General features: G+C 37.5%; 6 protein-coding genes across 8 annotated transcripts; 1 reads left to right on the top strand and 5 right to left on the bottom strand.

Annotated features, from left to right (window-relative positions):
* Positions 1-206: 206 nt before the first annotated feature.
* Positions 207-7,364, bottom strand: LOC139767849 (queuosine 5'-phosphate N-glycosylase/hydrolase-like). 2 transcript variants are annotated; one of them, XM_071697531.1, is made up of 6 exons: positions 6,645-7,364; positions 5,896-6,135; positions 2,542-2,701; positions 1,930-2,043; positions 1,361-1,555; positions 207-840 (listed from the first exon to the last, which is right to left on the bottom strand). In XM_071697531.1, the coding sequence occupies exons 1-6, from the start codon at positions 6,828-6,830 to the stop codon at positions 587-589; spliced, it is 1,149 nt and encodes a 382-aa protein (XP_071553632.1). In that variant the 5' UTR covers positions 6,831-7,364; the 3' UTR covers positions 207-586. The 2 variants fall into 2 exon arrangements, with proteins under 2 accessions (XP_071553632.1, XP_071553633.1); XM_071697532.1 differs by lacking the exon at positions 1,361-1,555.
* Positions 3,828-4,972, top strand: LOC139767854 (uncharacterized). The gene is made up of 2 exons (XM_071697539.1): positions 3,828-4,246; positions 4,417-4,972. The coding sequence occupies exons 1-2, from the start codon at positions 3,843-3,845 to the stop codon at positions 4,799-4,801; spliced, it is 789 nt and encodes a 262-aa protein (XP_071553640.1). The 5' UTR covers positions 3,828-3,842; the 3' UTR covers positions 4,802-4,972.
* A 104-nt stretch (positions 7,365-7,468) lies between the features above and the next one.
* Su(var)3-9 (suppressor of variegation 3-9) lies at positions 7,469-16,878 on the bottom strand. 2 transcript variants are annotated; one of them, XM_071697516.1, is made up of 9 exons: positions 16,606-16,858; positions 15,530-15,593; positions 15,316-15,426; positions 9,184-9,417; positions 8,936-9,094; positions 8,626-8,855; positions 8,410-8,554; positions 8,138-8,307; positions 7,469-7,815 (listed from the first exon to the last, which is right to left on the bottom strand). In XM_071697516.1, exons 1-9 carry the CDS (start codon positions 16,675-16,677, stop codon positions 7,579-7,581), a joined length of 1,422 nt encoding a protein of 473 aa, XP_071553617.1. In that variant the 5' UTR covers positions 16,678-16,858; the 3' UTR covers positions 7,469-7,578. The 2 variants fall into 2 exon arrangements, with proteins under 2 accessions (XP_071553617.1, XP_071553616.1); XM_071697515.1 differs by lacking the exons at positions 7,469-7,815; positions 8,138-8,307; positions 8,410-8,554; ... (1 more) ...; positions 8,936-9,094; positions 9,184-9,417 and adding an exon at positions 9,552-14,176 and having other exon boundaries at positions 16,606-16,878.
* A 1,307-nt stretch (positions 16,879-18,185) lies between these two features.
* Atpsyngamma (ATP synthase, gamma subunit) lies at positions 18,186-20,710 on the bottom strand. The gene is made up of 3 exons (XM_071697540.1): positions 20,548-20,710; positions 19,270-19,819; positions 18,186-19,049 (listed from the first exon to the last, which is right to left on the bottom strand). Exons 2-3 carry the CDS (start codon positions 19,797-19,799, stop codon positions 18,683-18,685), a joined length of 897 nt encoding a protein of 298 aa, XP_071553641.1. The 5' UTR covers positions 19,800-19,819; positions 20,548-20,710; the 3' UTR covers positions 18,186-18,682.
* A 587-nt stretch (positions 20,711-21,297) lies between these two features.
* On the bottom strand, positions 21,298-21,630 carry Nd-15 (NADH dehydrogenase (ubiquinone) 15 kDa subunit). Its single transcript, XM_071697364.1, has one exon. The coding sequence runs from the start codon at positions 21,628-21,630 to the stop codon at positions 21,298-21,300; it is 333 nt and encodes a 110-aa protein (XP_071553465.1).
* A 1,092-nt stretch (positions 21,631-22,722) lies between these two features.
* Ctu2 (Cytosolic thiouridylase subunit 2) lies at positions 22,723-24,585 on the bottom strand. The gene is made up of 3 exons (XM_071697542.1): positions 24,364-24,585; positions 23,938-24,224; positions 22,723-23,862 (listed from the first exon to the last, which is right to left on the bottom strand). The coding sequence occupies exons 1-3, from the start codon at positions 24,438-24,440 to the stop codon at positions 22,826-22,828; spliced, it is 1,401 nt and encodes a 466-aa protein (XP_071553643.1). The 5' UTR covers positions 24,441-24,585; the 3' UTR covers positions 22,723-22,825.
* Between the last annotated feature and the right edge of the window lie 14 nt (positions 24,586-24,599).

A 24,599-nucleotide genomic window follows, 5' to 3' on the forward strand; every position in this document is an offset into this window, starting at 1 on the left:
CACCGCGTTTAAAATTCGAAACAGTAGAAGAAAATGTGCATGTTATCAATTGAAGAAATAATAATTTTAGATATTAATTTTAATTTAAATAATTCAATATATTGCGGAAGTGTTTCATATTTAAAAAATCAAAATTTTTTGTTATTGTAATAAAAACTTTAATTATAAAATCCTACGAATACAATGAAAGTGAGAAATTTTAGTAACAATTATTTTTCTACATTCGCTGTAACATGCAATAAGCATTATAGAAATAATATCCAAATTCTCTGTAGGATTTAATACTAACATTTTAAAAGAAAAATTGAATTATTTGAAACTTTTACATTATACATTATTATATATCATATATTAACATATTAATATATTAATATGTTAATATATTATTACAAGTAATTTTGTCCATATTATCAAAATGCTAAAAAACGTTTTCTTTAAAAAAATCAATCTTAATCGAGAATTATAAAATTAGAATCGACCGTGTCATGTTTGCTTTCCATTATTTTCAAAGTGTGATGTATATAGTATGAATAAAACGTGAGAAAAGGTATCATTCAATGTACGATTTGTGACAATACAAATTGTATTAATATTGGTCAGTGGAGATCTTGCATAATATGCTCTTCTTCAATTCCATATCGTGTACTTGTCGATAGTCCCACAGAAAGTTGTCAACCAGACACATGCAATCAAAACTAGGTAGACATATTTCGGGTATTTTGTCTTGTTCTGTGTAGATCTCGCACATGTCCATCACCATCTTTTTCACGTATCTTGCTATGATTATCGAACAACAGAATATCTCTAATTCTTCTCTGCTCCCATGCGTCAGCAATCCGTCTACAAGAAAATATTTTGTGTGTGTGTGTGTGTGTGTGTGTGTGTGTGTGTGTGATGAGTTTTGTTGTGATAAATACGATAAATCTTCCATATAGAAATTATAATTGGCAAAAAGATCCTTTGGCGAAAAATATTTCTTACATGAAAACTTTTATGTAAAATATCGTAGTCAGCATAGTAAGAAAAGTCGAATAAATACATGAATAAATGTGATAACAAAAAATTTATAAAACTAAAGCAAAGGATATATTAGATAAAAATTAATAATCTATATAAGTCTCTTTTTTCTAGAAAAAAAAACGACAGAAACTAATAGGAAAAATAATATTTGCGAAAAATAATGACTTGTATTCTCTGCAACATAGTTTATTGCTATATATCAGTAGTATTTCGTAGGTATTATATCTATCGAAAGAGCATAATTAAAGAAACACAGTAATTTTTATGTATTTAATATAATATTCAGAGAATGAAACTTCGTGGAGAAGCTGATATTGATAAAGAATGACAAGTGTCTTACCCTTTTCTTCAAGTTTGTCCAAAAAATTCTTACTATAAACAAGAGCCTTAAAATGATTAAAAATCTGAGGAACACGATAATCGGCAAATATCGTAGGAGGTTTCTCATTTGCCCATTTTAGATTAAGCCTATGCTTTGGACCAAAGTAGGTCACCATGCTGGCTGTCAATATCATAGCTTTATTGTACAAACAAACTAAAAGGAAGTTTGAGACAAATGCATTATATTATTAAACTATATTTACATCACAAATGTGATATATTATTTTAATTATCATCAGTCAAAGATCTCTATCCAGGAGATTTTATATTAGAGAGACTTAGCCCTCCCTTCCCTTCCCTATACATTACTTACAAACTTCGCGTTTTTATGCGGTAACTGAAATGGCTCGTGACATACAAGAGCATTCTCGTTGATCAGGTATATGTTCAAATATATTTATCGAATCTTGATTTAAAATTCTTTCAAAATGTGCTCGAAATTACAGACCAATCTAATTTTACGATATTATTTTGATTTCAGGACCTCTCTCTATATAATATCGCATATTCTTCATCATTCATAAATACCTGGTTGTTCGCCGTATTTTGTTAGACTGTCATCGTACGACGGGAATTTCTTAAGTATAAGCAACAACTTCGCGGCATCGTGTTCACATAATCTGATACATTCGCTGAAAGTACCTGACAAAACGAAATCTTATCCTCATCAAATAATTAAGTATTTGAGATTTAAGATTTACTAATTAAAGATATATATTTTTTCAATATACCCCATCCAGGACTTTCATGAACTTTTGAGTCATCTATATAATCGAGAATAAAACGAGAAATATTGATTTTATATTACAAGTCAATTTAGATCGTTGATTTTCTTTTCTTCGTGACAACATCTGTTTCTCGACAAAGAGCTCTAGTTCCGTTAATTTTTCTCCGCTATTTCCAATTTAATACTTTATAATTGTAATATGAATTAACATATTTTCATATAAAATATAAATTGCTTCATTAAAAATAGTATTTTAAATATCTGACGATACTTTAGTGATTCCAACAGACAACTTTTCCTCCCTTTTTCCAGAGAGAAAAGAAAAAACAGATCGGTCCTAGACGAGTTATATGAAATAAACGAAAATGCTATAAAATCGTGTATGTAAAATTTTGTCATGTGATAGTTTATACCTTTGTAGCTGTCCAATAAAATTTCTCCAATGTCGTGCAAAATCTCTAATCTTTCAGATATGCGTGGAATGTAATTATTGTCATCACCCCGGAATATGTTTTTCATATCTGTCATAGATAGGTCCTTATAAAACATAGGGCTCCACATTGGCTTCCCATCCTATCGCAAGCATTACACGTTAGTCTCAAAAAATGAAAAATTTCAACCACGTTTAAATTGAAAAAAAAAACCAATGATACAATGTAACAAAATTATGGAGACAGAGTTTACTACATATCATGTTCAATAAAATTAAAATGGAATATGATTTACGCGGTTATCGAATTTTTTTAAGGACTTGAGATTTATCTTGCCTGCATAGAAATACAGATAAATAATACACGTATACATATACAGAAAAATAAATATATACATATTTAAAAAATTAATTATTAATTGTATGAATATTTTATATTACAGACATATGTTACAAACATTACTTATCTAAAAATTTTAATAAATGATGGCATGGAACACATCGTGATAATTTTTTTTAACGGTTTATATCAAACAAGTGAACGAAAACAAGTAAATGCAGAATTTGCATGCGTGCACGACATTGTCAAAATATATATAATTTTGTGCACTATTATGTATTCAAATATGCTGTGAAAAAATAAGACTAATATACTAAATTTACGATATGAATTATTCACCTTGTATATGAATCAATAGCATTATGATCGGAATTAAAAGAATTACGTAAGTATTGTTTTTCTGTAATTTTTGTGGAGTTTAACCTATATATAATCAATACTAGATATTTTTTATTTGCAATATCTAATATTTTAAATGCAAATTTCCAGTTATACAAATTAAAAATAAATTAAAAACAAAGATTTCGTATATATCTTAAATTTACAATTTAGAATAGTAAAAATTCTTAAACGTTAGTAGATTTATTCGCGTTTCAAAGCAAACTCTAAGAACTTAAAATTAAGTCCAGATTGATACACGAAACTAATAATATTAACATTAAAAGTGACTGGCTCATCTCTTCTTTCAATTATATCAGTTTTGAATGATAGTTGAATTTATCAAACTTCTCAGATTTAAATATTATTATTTACCGATTAATTGTCGCCACTTTTCGTGTATACAAAAGAAATATATATATTTTAAAAATAATATAGAAATATATAAAAGATAATACATTTGCGAATTAAAAATTATTAATTGACACAGGGATTTAGAACGGTTTGCCGAGGCGGTTCCCAAGCCGAAGGGCGCCGTGCCCGGGTTTGGTCTACCAGGGTGGAAGATGATGCCTTTGGAACATAAGATACCTATGATACCTGGACCGAAGGGCGCTTACAGCTTCACGCGACGCAAAGTAGGAAAGAAATTGTGGGGGCCGAAATTAAAATTTGATCTGAGCGACCCTTATTGCCACGAGACCAAATTCCCTTATGAACCCTTGCACGACGAACATCTGTTCGAGTTCTTCTCTAGACCAATTAATCAGAGGTGTCTACTGAAAGCTGACCTAATCACGGACGGTATGGACGTGAAGTGTTCGCTGCGCGATTACAATGGGTATAGGAAATATCTGAGGCAGGTACACGCTGATCGTATAAAGAGAGAGCTGAGAAGAAGAGACCGTCTATTCGTCGAGAGAATAGCTTTGCGTTTCGCTGAGGACCAGGCGCGCAAAGAAGCGGAAAGGTATAATTCGCAATTGTTTGGCAAAGAAAATATCATTTTTAATTGGCAGGTTTTTTCAGACGAGAAAGAGATGTATCTTCATCTTAAACATACACTTTTTACTTCGCAATATCCTTTTCTTGAATATAAATATATTATTATTAACAGAATCTGTTTTATTATAAATTCAGATTGAAGGAGAGAGAGAAACTGGCTAGCGAGAGACAGCGTCTCGTGCAGCAACAGCAGTTCCAGGAAGAATTGAGAATCCGGAAGCTAAAAGAGCGAGCGTGCAGGACGAGGCGTAGATTGAAATTGTTAAGGCTCATTAGGCAAGAAGAACGAAGATTGATAAACATAAAATATGAAAAACGGGCCGAGCAAATTCGGCAGAAATGCAAAATTGCGACGGAGATCGCTCGACGTAAAGTAATCGATACGCTGGTGGATTGGAAGAAAAAGGACAAAGCACGAAAGAAAGCCAAGGAGAAGCGACTATTGGATATCGAGCAACGGAAGCAGAAAGAAATGGAAGAAAGGTACGTAATATTGTTTCATATAGAAAGAAAACAATAAAGCATGTCACGCGATATTTTCGATGTACAAGTAGTGATTTAATTTAATTTAATAATTCTCGTAAGCAAGTAAAAATTTATTCGGAAAGAAAATCCTACCATTGGCGAATTTCAGATGGAAAAAAAAGCAGCAGTTTCAAGAAAGAGATATTGCGAAACAAAAAGTTTTACTACAGCGTATAGACATTCGTCGTCAAAAATTTATAGAAGATTATAACGAGAGAATAAATAAAGAGACAGCAAAAATGAAAAGTAATGCTATGAGAAAAGATTGAAAAAATAGTGAAGACTACATTTTCAATTATAATGTTCTCAATCATGAATTATCATCGTACAATCGTTTGAAGAAATTAAAAGATTTAATTTTATTATCTATAATTAATTTCGCGCAGGACTTTTGGATGATACGAAGTTATTTACAAAATGTTACATGAAGAGGCGCTTGCCAGATGGAAGGACACTCATTTGCTGCAAGAAATACTTTAAAAACAATTTGGTAACTGCGTAATATAAAGCATTTTAAATAAGTACAAATTTTACATTAAATATTTTTTTCATTATATCGCAGGATGGAAAGAAAGATAAAGTAAAAAATAATTTGCAAAATTCAGTAAATCTTTCGTCGAAATTCATGAAGCGGAGAAAACAAAGTATAAAAAGTTGATACTTTTAATTTACGTATACTTTTATTGTACGTTGATGCTTCAAACTTTAATAAAAATTATTATTTCAAATAACAGATACAAGTGGCAAACGTCAGAATGTAACGCACAAATCGAAGCAGATCGCACAAGTCATAACAACAAAATAAAACAATGAACGGATAAATCAATCGTTAACAGAGAATCATTGGTAGAAAAAAAAAAGTTAGTGTTAACCGATGAAAATTGGGCCAACGGAAATAGAGGCAATGTTGTTAGCAAAGTCAATATTTATAGAAGACAAGCACAGATAAGTCACGTCGTAGAAAACAATGTACGATTAGTATTAAAATGTTAAATTTGATTAGGTACTCGAAGGCATTATTGAGACATATTGACAAGCGAAATATTAGTGTTTTAACAACATCACGTAAAGCTGAATAAATATATTCACGTCTATAGCCCTTTTAATAGCAGTGCACAATCCCATGTAGCCAGTTAGTCCATGAACTTTCCATTCCTGCTCATCCTTTCGGGTCCAGAGTGCAAAATTCAATGTATTTAACACAAATAGCCAGTCCGCTGCTCTGAGGTCGTTCGGTTTGGGGTGAAATCCGGATGACAATCGCACGTAACGAGATGTGACCTCACCGAAATTTAGATTTTCGTAATTACGAACCATATAAGTTATCACCTATGCAAAATAAGATCTCATTTAGCGGCGTACTTTTTCTACAATCGTGAAATTCTAATAAAAAGTTGACATTATGAAATTGTATATAACAAGATAATTTATATTTTAAAATATCGGCAGATTTTTTGTAATATTCTCGAATCATAAATAAATAAGTTTTAAATTTTCGCTGAATATATTCATATATATCGAGATGTATATAAACTATACTGACGGATATATCGTTTTCATATTACTTGTGTTAAAAAGAACGATTTTGAACGTCCGAGAAAGAATTAATATTTTTCTCAGTTTTCGTTCGATGTAGCACTTCGTTCATGATCAATACTAAGTATCTCATTTCTTAAAATTATAGAGATTACAGAAATAATAACGTCATATAAATTGAAACTGCGCGTCTGACTTATAATCGAAACTTTTAAATATTTTCGCTTTCTCAAGGTTTACGAATAAATTGTCAAAATATTGCGGATTAGTAAAATCAAATTTTCACAAAAGATAAGAAAAACCTCCATTGCTATCTCTGTTATGCCTGACATGTTGATGGATACGTCCTGCGCTTGGTTGGCAACAAATTTAATCGCATCTACCCCTTTCGTTTGCACATTTTCCGTAGGCTTATTTTCTGTAGGCACATTTTCCGTAGGCTCATTTCCCGTAGGCACATTTTCCATATTTTCAGACTGTGACTGCATAATGTTACGTTACGTTTAGCTTATCGTTTTAAACTACTGCGATCACCTCGACAAGAGTCTCACGGTTGCGGTCACCTCGACAAGTATCACAATCGAAAAATAAACATGACATGAAAATACAAAGTTTCTGACAATATGCTGAAATCTGTTGTTTGCGTTATCGCGTTTTAATTCCGAGATCGGCATTGCCACAATATATAGTATTGTTTTTTAACCAAATTACGTTAAACTTTTGTAATACTTATCTAACAATTTCTGTAATATTTATTTAAGATCATGTTAGTCTGGGATTCCTGATAGGGTTCCCTGCGGAAGCGGTAAATTTGTAATTGACGAATCTCAAGTTCGATTCCTCATCTCATGTATCTTAAAAATTAGTAATTTCCGTAAACTAAGGAAGGCCCTGAAATCTTCCTGGTTTTTCTAGTTAAAGATTGTGCATGTGACTGATAACTACATGAAACACTCATTGCCTTTCAGGATGAGACTTGGACAGTGAGTTAGTAACCCATTCCTGTAAAAAAATTCTATATTATAGAACCTTTAGGAAACTAAGGAATGTTAAGGCCCAATTATTTCCTGAGGGAGACCAGGGTTCGACTTCAAGTGTGGCTCCATTAGATGAATAGATGGCAGGATTAGCTTCAAATTTTTATTACAAATATTTCGTACACGACGCCAGCAACGGCGTTGTAAACAGATCGTAGAAATAATGCTTTTGAGGGAAGCTGGACCCCAAATATCCCCATTATTTCCGATCCAGAATAGGATCTATTGTTTGACCGCCGCAAATCTGTCCCCATCCGATCAGACGCCAGTGCTTCTCCACTCGTCTGGACAACGCAATCTTCTCGTCGATCTCCGTGCACACTGGATTCGTCAAGCTGATCTTTGCTAAGTCGGCGCGAGTAGCCAACACTCTGCCACCGGTGCTTAAAGATCCGATATTTACCAGCAGTACCTCTCCCCTCGACAGTTTCGGTACCTATCGAGATATTTACAACAAAAGCAATAAAAAAAATTAAAATCCTTTTATCTATAGAATAAGCATAATTTTAGAGAAAAACAAAGCTAGATCTAACTACGAATTGTACATAATCAGAAACTATATACATATAACAAGTGTACATGAGAGAACAAAATATTACATAAAATATTCTCTATAGCCTTAAAACTTTTGCAATATTTACGATAATATTAATTACAGATAGTCTTAAAATCATGTAGTTTTACAGAAACATATATTAATTTTAGAATGCAATAACATAGATCTTTAAGATTGTATAGAATGCTACAAATGGACTTACCCTAGCGCCCTTTTTATCACCTTCGGTTCGGACACCTAATAAACGTTTCAATAAATAATACGAGATTTCCAGCTCGATGAATATCTGTGGCAATGCGCCGACACTTCCAAGAATTTGCCCAACTAGACGATCAGCACGGCACAGAGTAGGCTCGATCTTGGTCCCGACACCTTATACATAATTTATTACTCTTATAAAATGATTAAGACATGCTACGATTCTGTTCATATTAGAGTAATTAATAAGGAACATCTACGATGAATATTATTTACCAATTAGACCACCAGGTACAGCAAATTGCAGTTCATTCTGTTCGGCGAACAGTGACACGATGCGCGAGAATATCGGACGACAGGTCAGCTTGCCCTCGCTATCCTTGGACACTAATCCTGGACGAACTTCAATTTCCATACCAACCTGTGACAAAAGTGGTATTTATGATACGTTTCGGAGAAATTAACCTGGTTTAAGACTGATCTAACTCATACTTTCAACACTCCTCTGAGGATGCTACCACCAGCGACCCCGCCCTTCAAGTCGTCCACCTCGCAGCCCGGCTTATTCACATCAAAAGATCGGATAACGATCAATCGAGGCTCAGACGTAAAATCTCTCATTGGCACCGGGATTTTCTTGGTAATGTACTCGCACAGTACTTCAATATTGTATTTTAGTTGCGCCGAAATCGGAATTATTGGAGCGCCTTCCGCCACCGTTCCTGATTTAAAATTATGCAAATAAAATGTAAACACAGATGCGCGTGTGCGTCGTTATGTATTAGCAATAATGGCAAGTAACCTTGAATAAACTTCAAAATTTGCTCGTATTGCTCCTTGGCTTGCGCTTCTTTAACCAAGTCGATCTTGTTTTGCAAGATGACTATGTGCTTAAGTTTCATAATTTCGATAGCGGCCAAATGCTCCGACGTTTGAGGCTGCGGGCATGACTCGTTGCCAGCTACAATTCAGTAAAAGAGCTTATTACTTTAGAGAAAGAACGGAACAAATAAATTTCGTATAATCAGTACAAAAAAATATATTATTTACCGATTAAAAGCAAGGCGGCGTCCATAACAGCTGCTCCGTTAAGCATAGTCGCCATAAGAATATCGTGTCCAGGACAATCGACAAAGGAGACGTGCCGTACCAATTGGAATCGTCCTGAGCAAATCGGGCGCATGCAAGGAAAGGAGTCATCTTTGCTAGACCCACCGGATATGTAGCGTCCAGGTCGAGGACATTTCGGACTTTCACACTCGTAAATCTTCGCATTTGCGTATCCTGAAATAAAAAAGAGCAATCAGACAACTCGTTCCTTCAGTCTTCTTTCTTTTTGAGCTTACTAGGATTTTTTTTCACAGAAAGGGACTAATCAAGCGCTGCACGCGTCGACTTTTAAAATAAATTCTTCGGAATAAATTGTAAGAATTTTAATACCAAAAGCATACATATATATAAAAAAAACAAACATTTTTCAGATAATGTTCTCTGATACTCCACGTTTCTCGTTGCTTGTCGCCTACATTCGTCAGACGGCTTCCTTGATTCATCATAAAAATTCTAAGCTAAAATTAGCTATATGTGTTACATTACTATATCGAAATGTCATCAAAAATAATCTCATCGACTCGTTCCATGGAAAAATAAACCGACTATATCATGTCATAGACTCTTTCTGCGATAATAGATTAATTTTATCAAAAGAGATAAACGCGACATTGTAATTCACCTCGTGCGAGATTTTATTTTCAGATTCATCCATCGACAAGACAACGACATGTGCACGAATCTTATAGTATCTTACAGGAATCTTATGCTTTCTTAACTATTAACTGTTTAATCTCTTATATTACCGACTTGTACGTATAAACAGTGTCGTAGGCCATAAATATAAAATGTATTTTCGTGATGTTTCGCGCGTGAAAAGACGTAAGAAAATAGTCATCGATTAAGATTCTCTGTGAAGAGAATATGACGACAGAGTGGCATATATATTCCGAAACAGTCCTGAAGCTCTAAGACGACATACAACTTAAAAGTAATGATTTATTTTTAACAACTAACGCATGTATATAAATTTACGTCGACCCTTTACGTTCCGATGTGGTAGCAATCAAAAGATACGATGACAACGTAAAACATTAATTATTTAATACTGCAATGCAATAATAACCATTTACTACCGTACTATTAATTGCGTGATATTGTTACAAAAAAGCATATTTGAGCAATAAAGCACGCAGTAACGTGTTCCATTTCGATATTTTTTAGTGGAAATTTAATCGAATCACTGCTACACAGAGAAATTCTTGGCAAATCTTTCAACGCGATCAAACTCTTCACTATAAAGAATTTGTCGAATTAGGCTTTATACATTGTGTAATGTGTACCTTAATTAATTACCTGCACTAAATTGCCTATTCAGAATGTAAACAGTCGACTCCCGGCATTACACCAATCTCCAGAAACCCTTACGAAGATTTACTAGTGACTATCAATTACCGTACAAAATATACAATATAGAAGTAATTGGAACACGCAATTTCTTGGAATAAAAATAGAACACTTCTTTGCCCGTGGCGTTGAATCGCGTTTATCGTAAAATTTACATATTAAATCGGACGACGCATTCCAGAAATGCAGTACCAAAGATTCTATTTCTTTACTCTATAAATAAAGACCCTAGTTGCACCCACGGACAAATTATTGAACACTCGCGGTTGTGTGGCGAGCAAAAACAAAATAAATATTCATAAATTCTATGACGCGCTGCTATAATATAAATTATGATGATATTACAATCAATGTGCTGAGGTGAACATTAAGACACCGAGAATGTGTCAGCACACGTTTTCACTATAGCAGTATCATTTTTTAATATATGATTTATGCGCTCAGGTGAATGACTCACATTCGCAACGTCTCTTGTCTTCTTTCGAGAAGGTCTTTGTTTTCCCCCCTTTAACTTTGTTTCTTTAAATGTCTCTAATCATTTAATTAAATATGAATCATTAAGATTTAAAAGGTGAAACAAACAAGGTTCTCGACTTTCTTCGAAAGTCTAATCAGAAGACACTGCAAACTTGATGCATCCAAAATGTAATACGTATATTATAGATACACGCAAGGAATATATACTTGCGTTCTCTAAGAAAAGAAAAAAAGAAACTAAAAAAACAACATTAATATACAAAATATATGACCAATTATACAATAAAAGCCACTTGATACTACCCCCACGTTACCACGCGATTAAAAAACGCGAATTTTTACCTCATATTTCTCGCGTTTGCGTCTAACTTTTGTACAATTAGCTGAATATAAAAATGAGCATAGAACGTATTAAAACAAAACTGACAAACAGCTTTGTCACACTCTCTTATAACAATTCAGTATACATACCACATAACAATTCAAGAAACTCAACATTATTATTATTCGATGGCAATATATTCACATAAAATGTCTATGTGCAGTCACATCCATCTCCTAGTTAAGCTCCTAGCATTATTTTCTTCTTCTATGCTCATCCACGACTCTCCACTAACCCATACACGACGATTTTCTCACAATTTAAAGTTTGCAAGTTTGTACTTTAAAGTCCCATTTGTTTGGCAGACGTCAAAAAATGAAGGTAAATTTTTAATCATTGTCATCGTATTTCGACACATTGTCACATCGACATATTGTCACCAATTGTGAATTATGAACACAATACATGCTACAATGTACATGCTACAATGAGACACAATAGTAACTTCAGTTATTAAGTTTTCAAAATTTTTCTTTTATTTATTACCTCGCTTGAAAGACTGTTTCATTTTTATAATATTGATTAATTATTTTAGCATTCAGCACTTAAAGGAACATAGATAATTTATTAAAACTTGGGAAATTGCCGCGATTACATACGACAATAAAATCACTTTCAAGTTAAATAAATTTAAGAAGATAACCGCAGACTATAAGTTTGAAGTAACTATAACTGTTTGGTCGAGTTACTATTCCAATCATAGTGCATTTTTTCTTTTCAAATTATAGTCATCGCTAACTCGGTAATATATACAAAAAAAAGAAAGAGGATTGAGAGAGTTAATCAAGGTCAACAATTGACGCTCGTGAAAGTTACGCGGCAGGCAGGCTCCTTAAAACAAATACCGCCGGCACGTCGCGGCGCCGCACTTGCAAAGCATCCTATTTTTCGTAGCGGCACTTCCGCTCTCCGGTTTGTCTTCCAGCAGCTGTTGCCTCTTCGCGTTGTCGCGTGGCGTCTGGCACATATAATCGAACGTGAGTTCCTCGTTCTGCTTGATGTCTTTGATAGCAAACAGTGCGAGATTCGGCAGATTTGGGTCCAGGCAGTTGATCCAGATTGCGTAGACTCCGAGATTGGGGTCGCACGAGTGATTGATGAAGTGCGAGACGTTGCCGTACATGGCAGCGTCCACGGTGTACGGACACTGGTCAGTTTCGTTGTAGTCGAGATCGAAGAGATATGTACGACCGGTCAAATTGTATTTTTTACCGCGCTTCTCCGCTTCCTCATTACTAATCACCTCACCAACGTATTGGGTAACGAAAGTGCCTTTCTTGATCGCGCGCCGGGTACGCACGCCCCATCCACGTCCATTGCTCGTACGGAAAATGCACAATTGCGTGCCGGTACCTTGCTGCACCACCCGATTCGGACAGGTCAACGCGTCGCAGGCACAACGTTTGTTGCACTCGTAGATAGGTGTACCCAGGGGCACGCGTATCCGGCGCGCTGACGTGTACGGCAACGACGTGACACCGTCCTGCGCGAAACAGCAGCCGGACTTTTTGCCGGTCCCGCACTCGCCGTCGCATTCGCAACCGATCGGCGGATCGTCCGGTATTATGACGCCCGCGCCTGGCAAATAGCTGTCGATGTAGTAGAAGTCTTGCGGCGCGCTCTCCAGATCCACCAGGTTCTCCACCTGTATCGTCGGTTTGCCCTTTGTAATACTGTTCATCTCGTTTTCCCAATCCTGCAGCGACTCGAGCTGATCGCGCCGCAGCTCGATCAACAGCATGCGCAATATCTGCCGTTTGATCCTTGCCTCCATTCTGAGACTCTGCGACGAATTGTTTAAGAAACGTCTGATTTCGTCGTATACCTCACCCTCAGCGACGGCGACGGCAGCGGCGGATGTGGCTTCAACAATCGATATTATCTTCTTATGTTGCCGTCGTTGATCCACAAAAAGCTCAACATCGCACATGTCCGGATAGAAATTCGTCTTCGCCTTGAACTGATCGATCAATTTCTGCTGCTCGTTATGAAATTCACGCAACAGATCCTCGCAGTTGACGAGATTGTGCAACGGTTCCCACGAATTGTACGTAATGTCCCAGTCTTTCCATTTGATTAGATAGGACGGTTGCCCATTCTGTTCGCGCTTCTGCAAGATTCTTTCTACCTCCCAGAGCTTTGTCTTCTTGTTGGACACAAGAGAGGACTCGTCGGGCGCCACTGCCGCTGATTTATAATGCTTCTCACTGCGCATGATATCATACAACATCACTCGCACCTCCTTCAGTTCAAGACGCGGAATTGTAACGTCCTCTCGCGCGGACAATCTACCATCGGATGACAATTCCTCATAGTCGGATTGTCGGCCATCGCTGCCCGGATCCCTCGCGTTTGTACTTTTGCTACGCGTGCGAGAGCTGCTGTGGAACGCTTTGAGCATCTGCTGCGTGATGGGTACTTGCCGCGTTCGCAAGCGTCTCGACGACGATGATAATGATGATAATGAAGATGATGACGATGACGATGATATAGACGATATCAATGAGGAGGAGGAAGAAGTGGAACAGAGCGAGTTTCGGCTGTCCAATCGATGAGACATGTTGTTGCGGCCTCCTGTGTTGAAGAGTCTGAGCATCTTGGCGCACGACGGTGCGTCAGTGATTCCAGCAGGGGAGAGGTGTCGTTTTTGGCTAACGGCTGACGTTTTGCAATCTACGCTGCTAGGTATACCTGCCGATTCACCGCTGCTACCGCAATCCACCGCGTCTGCAATGCCAAACATTTAAAACAGCGTCATTTCTCGTTCCATCTTTTTTTCCCTTGTTTCTAATTCGAACGATCACTCTCCCCTTTCCGTTCATTTTTCCTTTTCTTATGTTTCGTTTTGTTTTCGTTTCCGTTTTCCTCCTCCTCAACACTCCTTGCACCTTTTATCTCGGCTTGCCGGACGAGTGATAGCAATGAATAGCACCGGGATGCTTTGTTCATGCCATGAACGAGTGGTACGTAATAATAGTGACAGCGTGTGATTCTAATATCTTCTTAAGAGATATTCGGCTTTTCACCCTACTCACAGCTTCACGAATTAAAAGAGAGTTAAGTTTCTTTGCGCATTTTTACACAGTATTTTTTTAAAGCATACGATATATCATTTTGGTTTGTATTTTAATAATAGATATCATAAATGCTAACTCTCGGGATACAAGTATCACGCCAGACATCCACCATAAAACCCCCTACTAGATATTTTGTTTTATAAATAAACTCCAAGCGATAATGCATAACGATGTAGAATATACATAAATTTTTAGTAGATATTAACGTAATGTTAATATGATTTCCCATATACCACAGTTTTAATATTAAACGTCGATGAGATTTATATATATACATATATATGTATATATACATATATATACATATATATATATATATATATATATATATCTTTGAATATAGACAGAGTCGTAAAGTGCTAATTAACTTTTAACTTGCAGTATAAAGACTATACTTACCTGTTATTTCATTTTTTTCATATCAAAATTCACATTTTAAAAGATTTAATTAATCAAGATTTAAATCAAATCTTATTAATTTAAATAATCATTCATCATTACTTTAAAAATAACGAATATATGAATAATTTTACCGTATATTATTTTTTTTTATCACTAATATTACTAAACATTGTTACTTTTAACAGAAAGTAACATTTAAAGGATTTGTTCTATTTAATTTCTTTACTGAGTGAACTACATTCTTATAATATAATTCACTCGGTAAAAAAATTAAATAATTACAAAAATACTCCTTCGTAGAGGCATTCCGAAAGGTACATTTGTGCAAAATTTACTTCCCTCAAAATTAAATGAGGAAAAAGAATTAATATATTCAAGTGTACTCACCGAGTTTAATAGTAATATTCCTCTCTAGTTCATTCTTAAAACGAACAGTCTGCACTCCTGAAATAGCTTTCACAATTGTCGATTTTCCATGTGCTACATGCCCAATAGTGCCTGTAACAAGTTTACACATTTATTTATATCTTATAATGCATATATCAGAATATGTATAGCCTATACATGTAACTCCAAATACTTAAAAATCTTATACACTTACCAATATTGATTGTAGCCTGTCTACTGATCACTTCAGGCGACAACGCAGTTAATCTACTAACATCCTGCACAAAATCAAAGAAAAGGAGCATGAATATTTTTTTATGCAATACTTTAGGACTGATCAAATCAAATTCAAATAAGAATAAATAAGAATAAACTGTTTCACGAGCTAGTAAGATATTCTATTATTATTTCGACTTAAATTTTATCCACGGAACTTTCATTAATTCTTCATTAAACTTGAAACCGGCAATATCAACAGAAAAGGAGAAAAAAAGTGATTAAGATCGCCATGTGTACAAGAGAATGAATAAAACTATCATCGTGCACCAATCAACAATTAGGTTGCAAACTACAAACATTAAATGCTTAAGCATTTAAAAAACTACACGTTTGACAATTTACCCCTCTTACAGCTACCTACAGTTTAATTGACGCTAATGAGCATCCAATAACTCCCCCCCCCCCTTCCCATTTATTTTCTTCTCTCAAAAGCTGCGTTCGGGGAGCGCACTATTAGCGCTATTGCATCATTCTATCGCTCATCAGGTGTAAAACAAGGATAGAATAATCAAATAGCACTAATAGGCGCGCTCCCCGAATCCAGCCAAAATTCGTAGCTGATGATCTGCGCGACAGCTGAGAGAGCAACATATTTAAAGATCGATCGGCCACCATTTTCCGAATCACAGCGTTATCCTCCACGTTTGTACACACGGCGAGAAAGTTGATTTTCACGTTGAAGCGATACCAATCTCGTCCGCAACTCGCGCCATTAGGTCTCTTCGCGAGCGACTCCGTGAGACAACAAGGGACGTCTCGAGTCCTTCTTTTCTCTCTCTCTCTCTCTCTCTCTCTCTCTTTCGCCGTAGAGCTAGGGCATCGTGCGAGTTCGATTCGGACGAGGAGCCTCGTGCCCGAGGGGCCCGGGGTTCGGCTATCGCCATGGCGAGTCAGCGGTCAATGTGCCGGAGCACGCGAGAATCGAAGCGAGGTTAAGTCGCGTCGGGCGGCGGGCGACGGGCGTCCGACGGGCGAATGGCGCGAAGACGGTCGCGACCGTTCGCAACTTACGAGCTTCGACAGGTCCTGCTTGTGGAGATTCGGCTGGCCGGTGGTTACGCCTAATCCTTCCTCGCTGCCCATCTTCCGCGAGTCTCACCGATTACGGTATCACTCAGGTCGCCTCTAGCCTAGCAGGACCGTTTCCTTCCGTAGAGTCCGTCTTGAGGTTTTGCCTACGTTTCTCGTAGAACCGGATCGTCTGGTCGACGTCCTTTAGCTTTAAGCCACGAATGCCACGATGCGTTGGAACAGCGCCCTGTAGTCAACCGTCGTTCACATCGAATCGAGGGGGGCCATATGGCAGGAACGTTGCAACGAAGCGGAATCGACCAATCACAGCGGAGATCACCGAAAGTTCGAATCCTACATTGGTGAAAAAATACTCGATCGCGATTGGTCGATATCATCGTTCATGCGTTCCGCAAGAGATGCGCTATCGGCTATCCTATCTCATGCGAGATTCCGGAAACGCTGAAGTCGATCCCATCATCTAGCTAGATAATGGAGGATTCACACCGCGTCCAGCGTTCGACCGATAAATCCTCCATAACTAGAGACCTTCTAATTAAGAGTCTGGCCATAAGGCGATTTTGTCAAAATCCTACGAGAGAGAATACACATTCAGTACATTCACTATCGCTTTCCTTCTTTTCTATCTCCTCCTTTGTCTCTTTTCTATCTCTTTCTCTTTTTGTTTCTCTCGTGTTTGACAAAACTGGCGGAGCAATCAAAACTGGCTGTCTTAAGCCTTGTGTACACGATACTAGAAATCGGTCCGAGTTTCGGTTTAAGCCAATCAACTTGCAGCTCTTACAGAAAAGCAGCAGTTTCATTGGCTTAAACCGAAACTCGGACCGATTTCTAGTATCGTGTACACAAGGCTTTAAAGCCCGGTGTCCACGATGCTAGAACTGCGTCCGAGTTTCGGTTTAAGCCAATCAACTAGCAGCTCTTACAGAAAAGCAGCAGTTTCATTGGCTTAAACCGAAACTCGGACGCAGTTCTAGCATCGTGGACACAAGGCTTAAGCCTTGTGTACACGATACTAGAAATCGGTCCGAGTTTCGGTTTAAGCCAATGAAACTGCTGCTTTTCTGTAAGAGCTGCAAGTTGATTGGCTTAAACCGAAACTCGGACCGATTTCTAGTATCGTGTACACAAGGCTTTAAACGAGGTGAAAATGCGAGGCGAAATGTGAACAAATTTATTAGATTTTGACCAATGAAATCGTAGATACTCTAGTGAACAGAAATTGCATAAATGCAATTCCTGGAAATAAAAATTCATAAATTTTAGCACAAAATTTAAATTTACAACACTCGACAAGAATTTTCAATTCTTGATTTATCAACATCAAGAATTTTTAATTTTTGATTTATCAACATCAAGAATTTTTCGATTCTTGAATTTATCAACATAAAGAATTTTCGATTCCTGAGTTTATCAACATAAACAATTTTCAGTTTTTGATTTATCAACGTAAAGAATTTTCAATTCCTGAGTTTATCAACATAAAGAATTTTTAATATGGGATTCAAAAGATTTTTTGGAAGGAAAGGAAAGAAGATAATGGTGTAATACTTCATTGCTTCTGTAAAATACTTCAATTTTATTTTCCTTATTTTATTTACATCAAGAGACCTGGTGGATGGCCGGTGGATTAAACGCAGACCGATGGATGGTCGGCCATGATGTAAAAAAACTCCTCTACACTCTTTCTTTTGTATTATAAATTAGACATCACTGGCTCTACCAAAGAATTGGAATTCGACCAATCGGACCGCTTTTAAATTTCGCTGCGGAGTCCAAGACGGGGACTTGTGTCTATTTCTAGAAACACGTGGTTTTGTAATTGGATTGATTTATTGAACAACTTGGACATATAAATAACAGATAGACTTATAATATTCTTGATGTTTATCATGCAACTCCGCGGTTGATCGAACATCGTCCAAGTCAATGGGGAACTTTATCCTTCGGCAGCGTAACAGGTTTGTCTCCCCGTTCTTCCTTTTCCAGCAGCGTATTCTCTTCCTATTTGCCGGCACTATAAATTGATAAACTAAATATTCCCAGCGGGACACTCTTACTCCAAAGCGGCGGCACCGGAGATAATTTCGATCAGTTCCCTGGTGATCACGGCCTGCCGAGTGCGGTTGAACGTGAGAGTGAGTTTGTCGATCATCTCTCCGGCGTTCTTGCTGGCGTTGTCCATGGCCGTCATACGGCTGGACTGCTCGCTGCAGGCGCTTTCCTTCATCGAATAAAACAACAGCGAGGCGAGCGAGAATTCCAGATAGCTCTGTATTACTTCCTCGTCAAGTGAATCATACACCGACAGCTTCGGTGCAGTAACCACCGCATTCTTATCGAACAACGGTAGATCATCAATCGCGTACGATACCACGGACTTGAACCTGTTATATATTATGCGTCCAGAGCCGAAGGAATAACTGCAAAAGAGTAGCCATTATTTATATTATTTATACAGCGCTGCATTTTTAAAAAGAATATACAACTTATATATCCAAAAGATGTATAGTTAAGCAACAAACATTTAGGAAAATTTATAGTGAATAATCTCAGCTAATACTGCAAATTAACTATTTAAATTGTATAGTTAGTTCTATCTAGCCTTGGATTTATATGTTTTTGGCAACACAGCTAACGTACCCACTGTTCATTATCTGTATAGCTATCTTGGCCGCATCGTTGAATGTCGGTGGTTTACGGCCGACCTCAGATGCGACGAAGAGTATGTTGCTCGCGAACAGCCGCTGGAGGATCGCCCGGGACTTATCGCCGATGCATATGATCTTTGTGTTCTCACGTTCCTTAGGATCAGCCAATAATCGATCACGAATATTACGGGATATACCAGAGTGCACAGCGCCGCAGAGACCGCGATCGCTGGTCACGGCAACAACAAGCTTCTTCGGCTCCTCCGGCGGTGCTTGGATCTCAGCCTGCTCGTAGAATATCTTTGTGCCGACGCCGAGAGGACGAGCCTGCTTCAAATCGCGCTCAGCTCGACTGTATTTAGCTGCTGACACCATCTTCATAGACTGAGTAATCTTTTGGATATTCTTGACGGACTTCAAACGCATAGAGATCGCCTTGAGGGTGGCCATCCCCCTCTGCTGCTGCCATTGCTGCTCCTGCGCAGCCAGCCGCAGGATCATTGACATACGGTTGCTAAGCATCGTTGTCGGCTGCCAAATTCCTACAAATTTAAATTCTCAGGAAACCATTCTATTTCAATCACGTTAATATAAGTCTTAAGTAATTACGCATCTTGTGTAAGTTGCAAAATTTAATTCTGCATTATTTATAGGATATTTACTTAATATTCCTTTATAACTAACTTTATGACAGAAATGCAATCATTTGCTATTTTCAATATCGTTCATAGATAATTGAAATGTGTAATCCAATAGAGCATCAATACAGTAAGTAGGAACAGTATCAGAATATAAAATATATGACAGAAATTACAAATAACCCAGTCATTCTATACGAGTAGTTTTGAGACAGCAGCTAATGCAAGTCATATTTCTGATGATAATGACAAATATAACGAAACGAAAGGGTCTGTTGCATTTGTGGGGGTAGATTTCTCTGACATTTTGCCTGACACAACCTTCCTTGTGTCAAAAATCTTTCGCGAACAAATACGCTCTCGCTCACGAGATGAATCGTAGGACGCACGCTGCGTTGAATCCGTGATCGAGTCCAAGCTTGAAATTACGGCGATGCGTCAAGCTCGACGGTCAGGAAGCCCCGACAGCTTCGAACGCGGCACAATATTGCTCCGTTTACATAATCGCGGGGTGGACTGGCCCCGGACGTGCGCCCGGGTAAATCCTCGGCTCGACGCCGCTCGGGTCGAGCCGAACGCGGAGTAAGGGCGAGGTGCATCGCCTCGGGGACGACGCAGGGGAATCGACTCACCAGCCAACTCGGAAAATAAAGCCCACGGATTATCGAGAACCCTCCGCCGATCAGCCTGAGTGGTTCCCGCACACGGACGGAGAGGAGCACCACACAGTCACACGTAACCACACGTAACGCGGCCGCAAGGCAGATTAGGCAGATTCTCAATCGTTTCAATCACGTCATCTGTGGGAGTCGGATTGGACTGACAAGAAAAGAAGGTCGACCTCAGCGCGATCTGGAGACGAGGATAGTGTTCCGCTTGTCTTATCAACGTCGATAACACAGTAACTTATTATTAATGAAAACAAAAATATAAAAAATATTTTTGAAAATGAATTATATAAAATTAATATTATTATAATAAAAGAATAAAAGTAACATGATTATTAATATCTGTATATTGTAACACGTAAAGATATATATCATTTTACAATTTCAACATTCAGCAGATATTCTGAGCTACATTCTTGTCACAATTCTACGTGGATTGATGAATGTTTTAATATTAATTTAATAAATGTCTTAAAGTAATGTACAGCGAAAATATTCAGAGAGAGAGAGAGAGGAGTAACACATATTGCAATTCTTGAAATGTACCTCACTCAAGAAACATTCCCAGGGAAAGAAAGATGAGTTTTCAAGCAATAAACTGGTGCGACAAGTTTTCTGTAGGTAAAACGCTTTTGTTGTCTATCAAGTTAAATCCTTTTAGTCCGATACATTTACACGTAAACTATGCATTTGCCCGGCGAGAAAGGGCGCGATTTAATACAGATCGAGTGGCGGAGTTGGCTCGAACACGTCCTCCTTCTTTTCGCCGGCCCTCAGCCGACGGTTTCGCTCGTCGCCCATCAGTTTGACGCGCCGACCTCTCTTTACTTTCATCACGCATTCGTACATGTCCTCGAGTATCAATCTGCACTTCTCCTTGCCCCTGTGATAGCCGTACGCCTCCATGCAATCCACGTACTGCACCTCGTAGGGCGCGCACTCTTTGACGCACTGAAAATTGCGTATATGGAGGAAGAGATCTGTAAAGGGACTCTTCAACAAGGGCGTGCCGTATCTCATGTAAACGATATTATCGTGGTTTATCATGATGTACCTGAAAAGCACAGCGTTTAAGAATCCCAACGATAACATATTTCACTTATATTTCAAACAGCGCAATTCTTGTTATAAACAGGCATTCTCCGAGATCATGAGAAGCTCGGCACAACGATCCCCAAAAATATAAAGCCCCGATCCAACGTGCTTTTTCGCCAGAAAAATTTCGAAATCTGATTAATTTAATTAGCAATTAATTCAAATGGAAGAGATGCCCGAAACAAGATTTCCAACTATATAATTTCTCGTTGTTAATCCACAATCCTTCTTATAACACGTTAAACAACAAAAATAGATCATTCTGTCCATGTTAACAATAGCATAGGCGTAAGTTAATCACCAATTAAGTTAATCAACGTTTGGCCACAGTCGGTCTAAATATATAACCGTGATTCTTGATTTATGGATAACATCAAAGGAAATCTCTGTAGATGCCATTGTTGTATGGTAAAAACTCATCGCAATTTATTCGCATTGCAAAAATACTGATTCGATAAAAAAAAATATTTTCATGAGAAGGTATAACCCTAACCCCAAAAAATCACATGTACGCACAATAATGTAACTTCTAATCGCGCATGTAGAAACGAGAGGAACTGTACGATGATACGTACCGGTGATAATCAATACCCCGATTTTTGTAATTATTATATACGCTCTTGATTACTCGGAGAAATCTTGAAAACAACCTTCCTACGTCTGTGTCTTTACGTAATCAGTGAATATGTCAAGCTAGGTTATGCTGGTTAAGGTTTTTATGGCAGCGGGAAAATCAAAATTGTCATCGCAATAAAAGTTATCCCAGATTTTGCGGAAAAACTGCAACAGTTGAGAATTCGCTAATCTTACGCAGTTTATCCTTTCATTTCATTAAATTATTTGCGATTTAGACACTGGTTGTCAAAAATTCATAATTTGAACTAATTAGAATAGGTAATGAAGCAATATAAACGTGGCAAGTGTATAGAAACTATAACGTATCGTTTATGACGGAAATTGATTTAAGGAGCTGAAAAAAATTTCGAAGGAGAATATAAAGTAATTTGACTCTGGAAAAATAAGCTAATACATACAAATAACATGTTATTATGTTTAACAAATCTCTTAATATATTTCTACCCTGTTAAATGTACAATTGTTCTCGTTGCGTTACCTTGTGCGCAAGATCTTGAAGCAAATATTCTATTCATAATAAAAAGTCACTGATTTTCTCTCTCATACTCTTCAAAGCTATTCTTTGTTTGACGGCGAACAATAACGGCGCTGGCAAGGTGCGTAAAATCTCTGAGCTTCGAAATATCCGTCTGCAACTGTAACAGAGATATCTCCAAACGTCTTCCGCGGTTACTTGTCTCTTTATATCGTTCTTACAACCACACTCGCCACTGTCGTTACAGCATTCTTCGTTATCTGACTGCGAAACGAGGCAATTCGATTCTCCGTTTTCTCGATTACCGGGAGAACTTGCATTAACGGATTTGGAAGACGCCAGTTTGGAAACCTCAATTGCCCTCATGGCAGTCACTTCATTGCCAGAAGTCACGCAGTCCAATCTCCCTTCACAAAGCGCGCAATTATCCTCTATACTTTGCTGTACGTTACTCTTTGGGCTCATTTTATCGGCTGTACGGAATACGGTGGATATCGTACCGGAGAATTGAGATTCCAGCCCCGTCGTGAAATTACGCGCTAATGCCTGTATGGAAGTTGCCGGTGCACTTGGTTCCGTTGATTCAACAGAATTTATCCCGTGGTGCTCCGAATAGTACACCAATTCCTGCTGCGTGAAGTCTCTCATCGGTTTGAGTATCTTGATGTCGGCACACCGAGCGTCGCAGAAGTTTGCTTGCGTGGAGAGTTGCGCGCCTCGTCCTAGGCACACATCTCCGAGCACCTTCGCGGCGATGTCCACACCGGAGTCGGCTACAAATATCTTGTTGCAATTAAGTTTTCGAGCTGCCGACAGGAGCAGCCTTCGACGTAGCTGATTGGCAAGATCCGTCCTTGAGGTATCATCCGATAAATTGGCCAATATTGCACGCAGCCGATTATCATTTTCATAGTTTATCTCTTTGTCCATCGGTTTTACGTCCAAAGTATTATCTTCGTTTAAAACTTGACTCATTGATACAGCATAACCGTCAAATCCAGAAGCCTTTGTTTCCTCAGTGATTCTATGTCGTAGCATGTCCCTTTCCTCACTTGTTCTTTCCACAGCGCTGTCTGTTCAGATATTAAAATCTTTCTCAATCACAAAATTCCATATGATAAAAACTTATTGACTTACGAGAGACTTACCGTCTACATACAAAACTACTGTCTTGAAGATAAGTCTCTTGTGAGCAGATTCACTCATGCCAGCTTTAATGAGATGTAAGAGCACGGTGGAGTTTAATTCCCCTGAGTGATCGACCAGTATCGAATCGCCATGGCGAATAATCTTGGATTTACCAAGCGCCGCTCTGAACTTGTGATTTGTAACAATCAGGAAACAAGTCTTGCAATAACCGCTTTGGCCGATTAATAAAACGTCAGCGTTCTCACATTTGCATTTTCTGCATAGTGTCACAACACTCACAACATCTCTGTTGCAAAAAATAAGTATTATTACCATTAATATGATATATATCTTATTACATTATTTTATAATAATAATAATATAATGTAAATTTTGGAATGATCTTATTATATCCTTTTTCTTTTATTTCATATAACTCTACTTACGCCAGTAAATCTTTCCCTTTGTTTTTAGTTATTTCATCATCGTTATCATCAAACCTGCAATCATTTACCGAACACATCTCCCCTTTTGCGACTTGTCAAACAAATTGTATAATTTACAATTATATTTTACAATCAGACGTTACGAAATATTTACAATAATTAATCACAGATTGAGTGTCTCTAGAGCCCGTGAAAGCATCTTCGTACACCTGATTTTAGGTTAGAATGCAGCGTGT

Source organism: Temnothorax nylanderi, unplaced genomic scaffold (genome assembly GCF_030848795.1).
Source record: "Temnothorax nylanderi isolate EJ_2023f unplaced genomic scaffold, tnyl_v1.0 TNYL_tig0012_pilon, whole genome shotgun sequence".
Taxonomy (NCBI): Eukaryota; Metazoa; Arthropoda; class Insecta; order Hymenoptera; family Formicidae; genus Temnothorax; species Temnothorax nylanderi.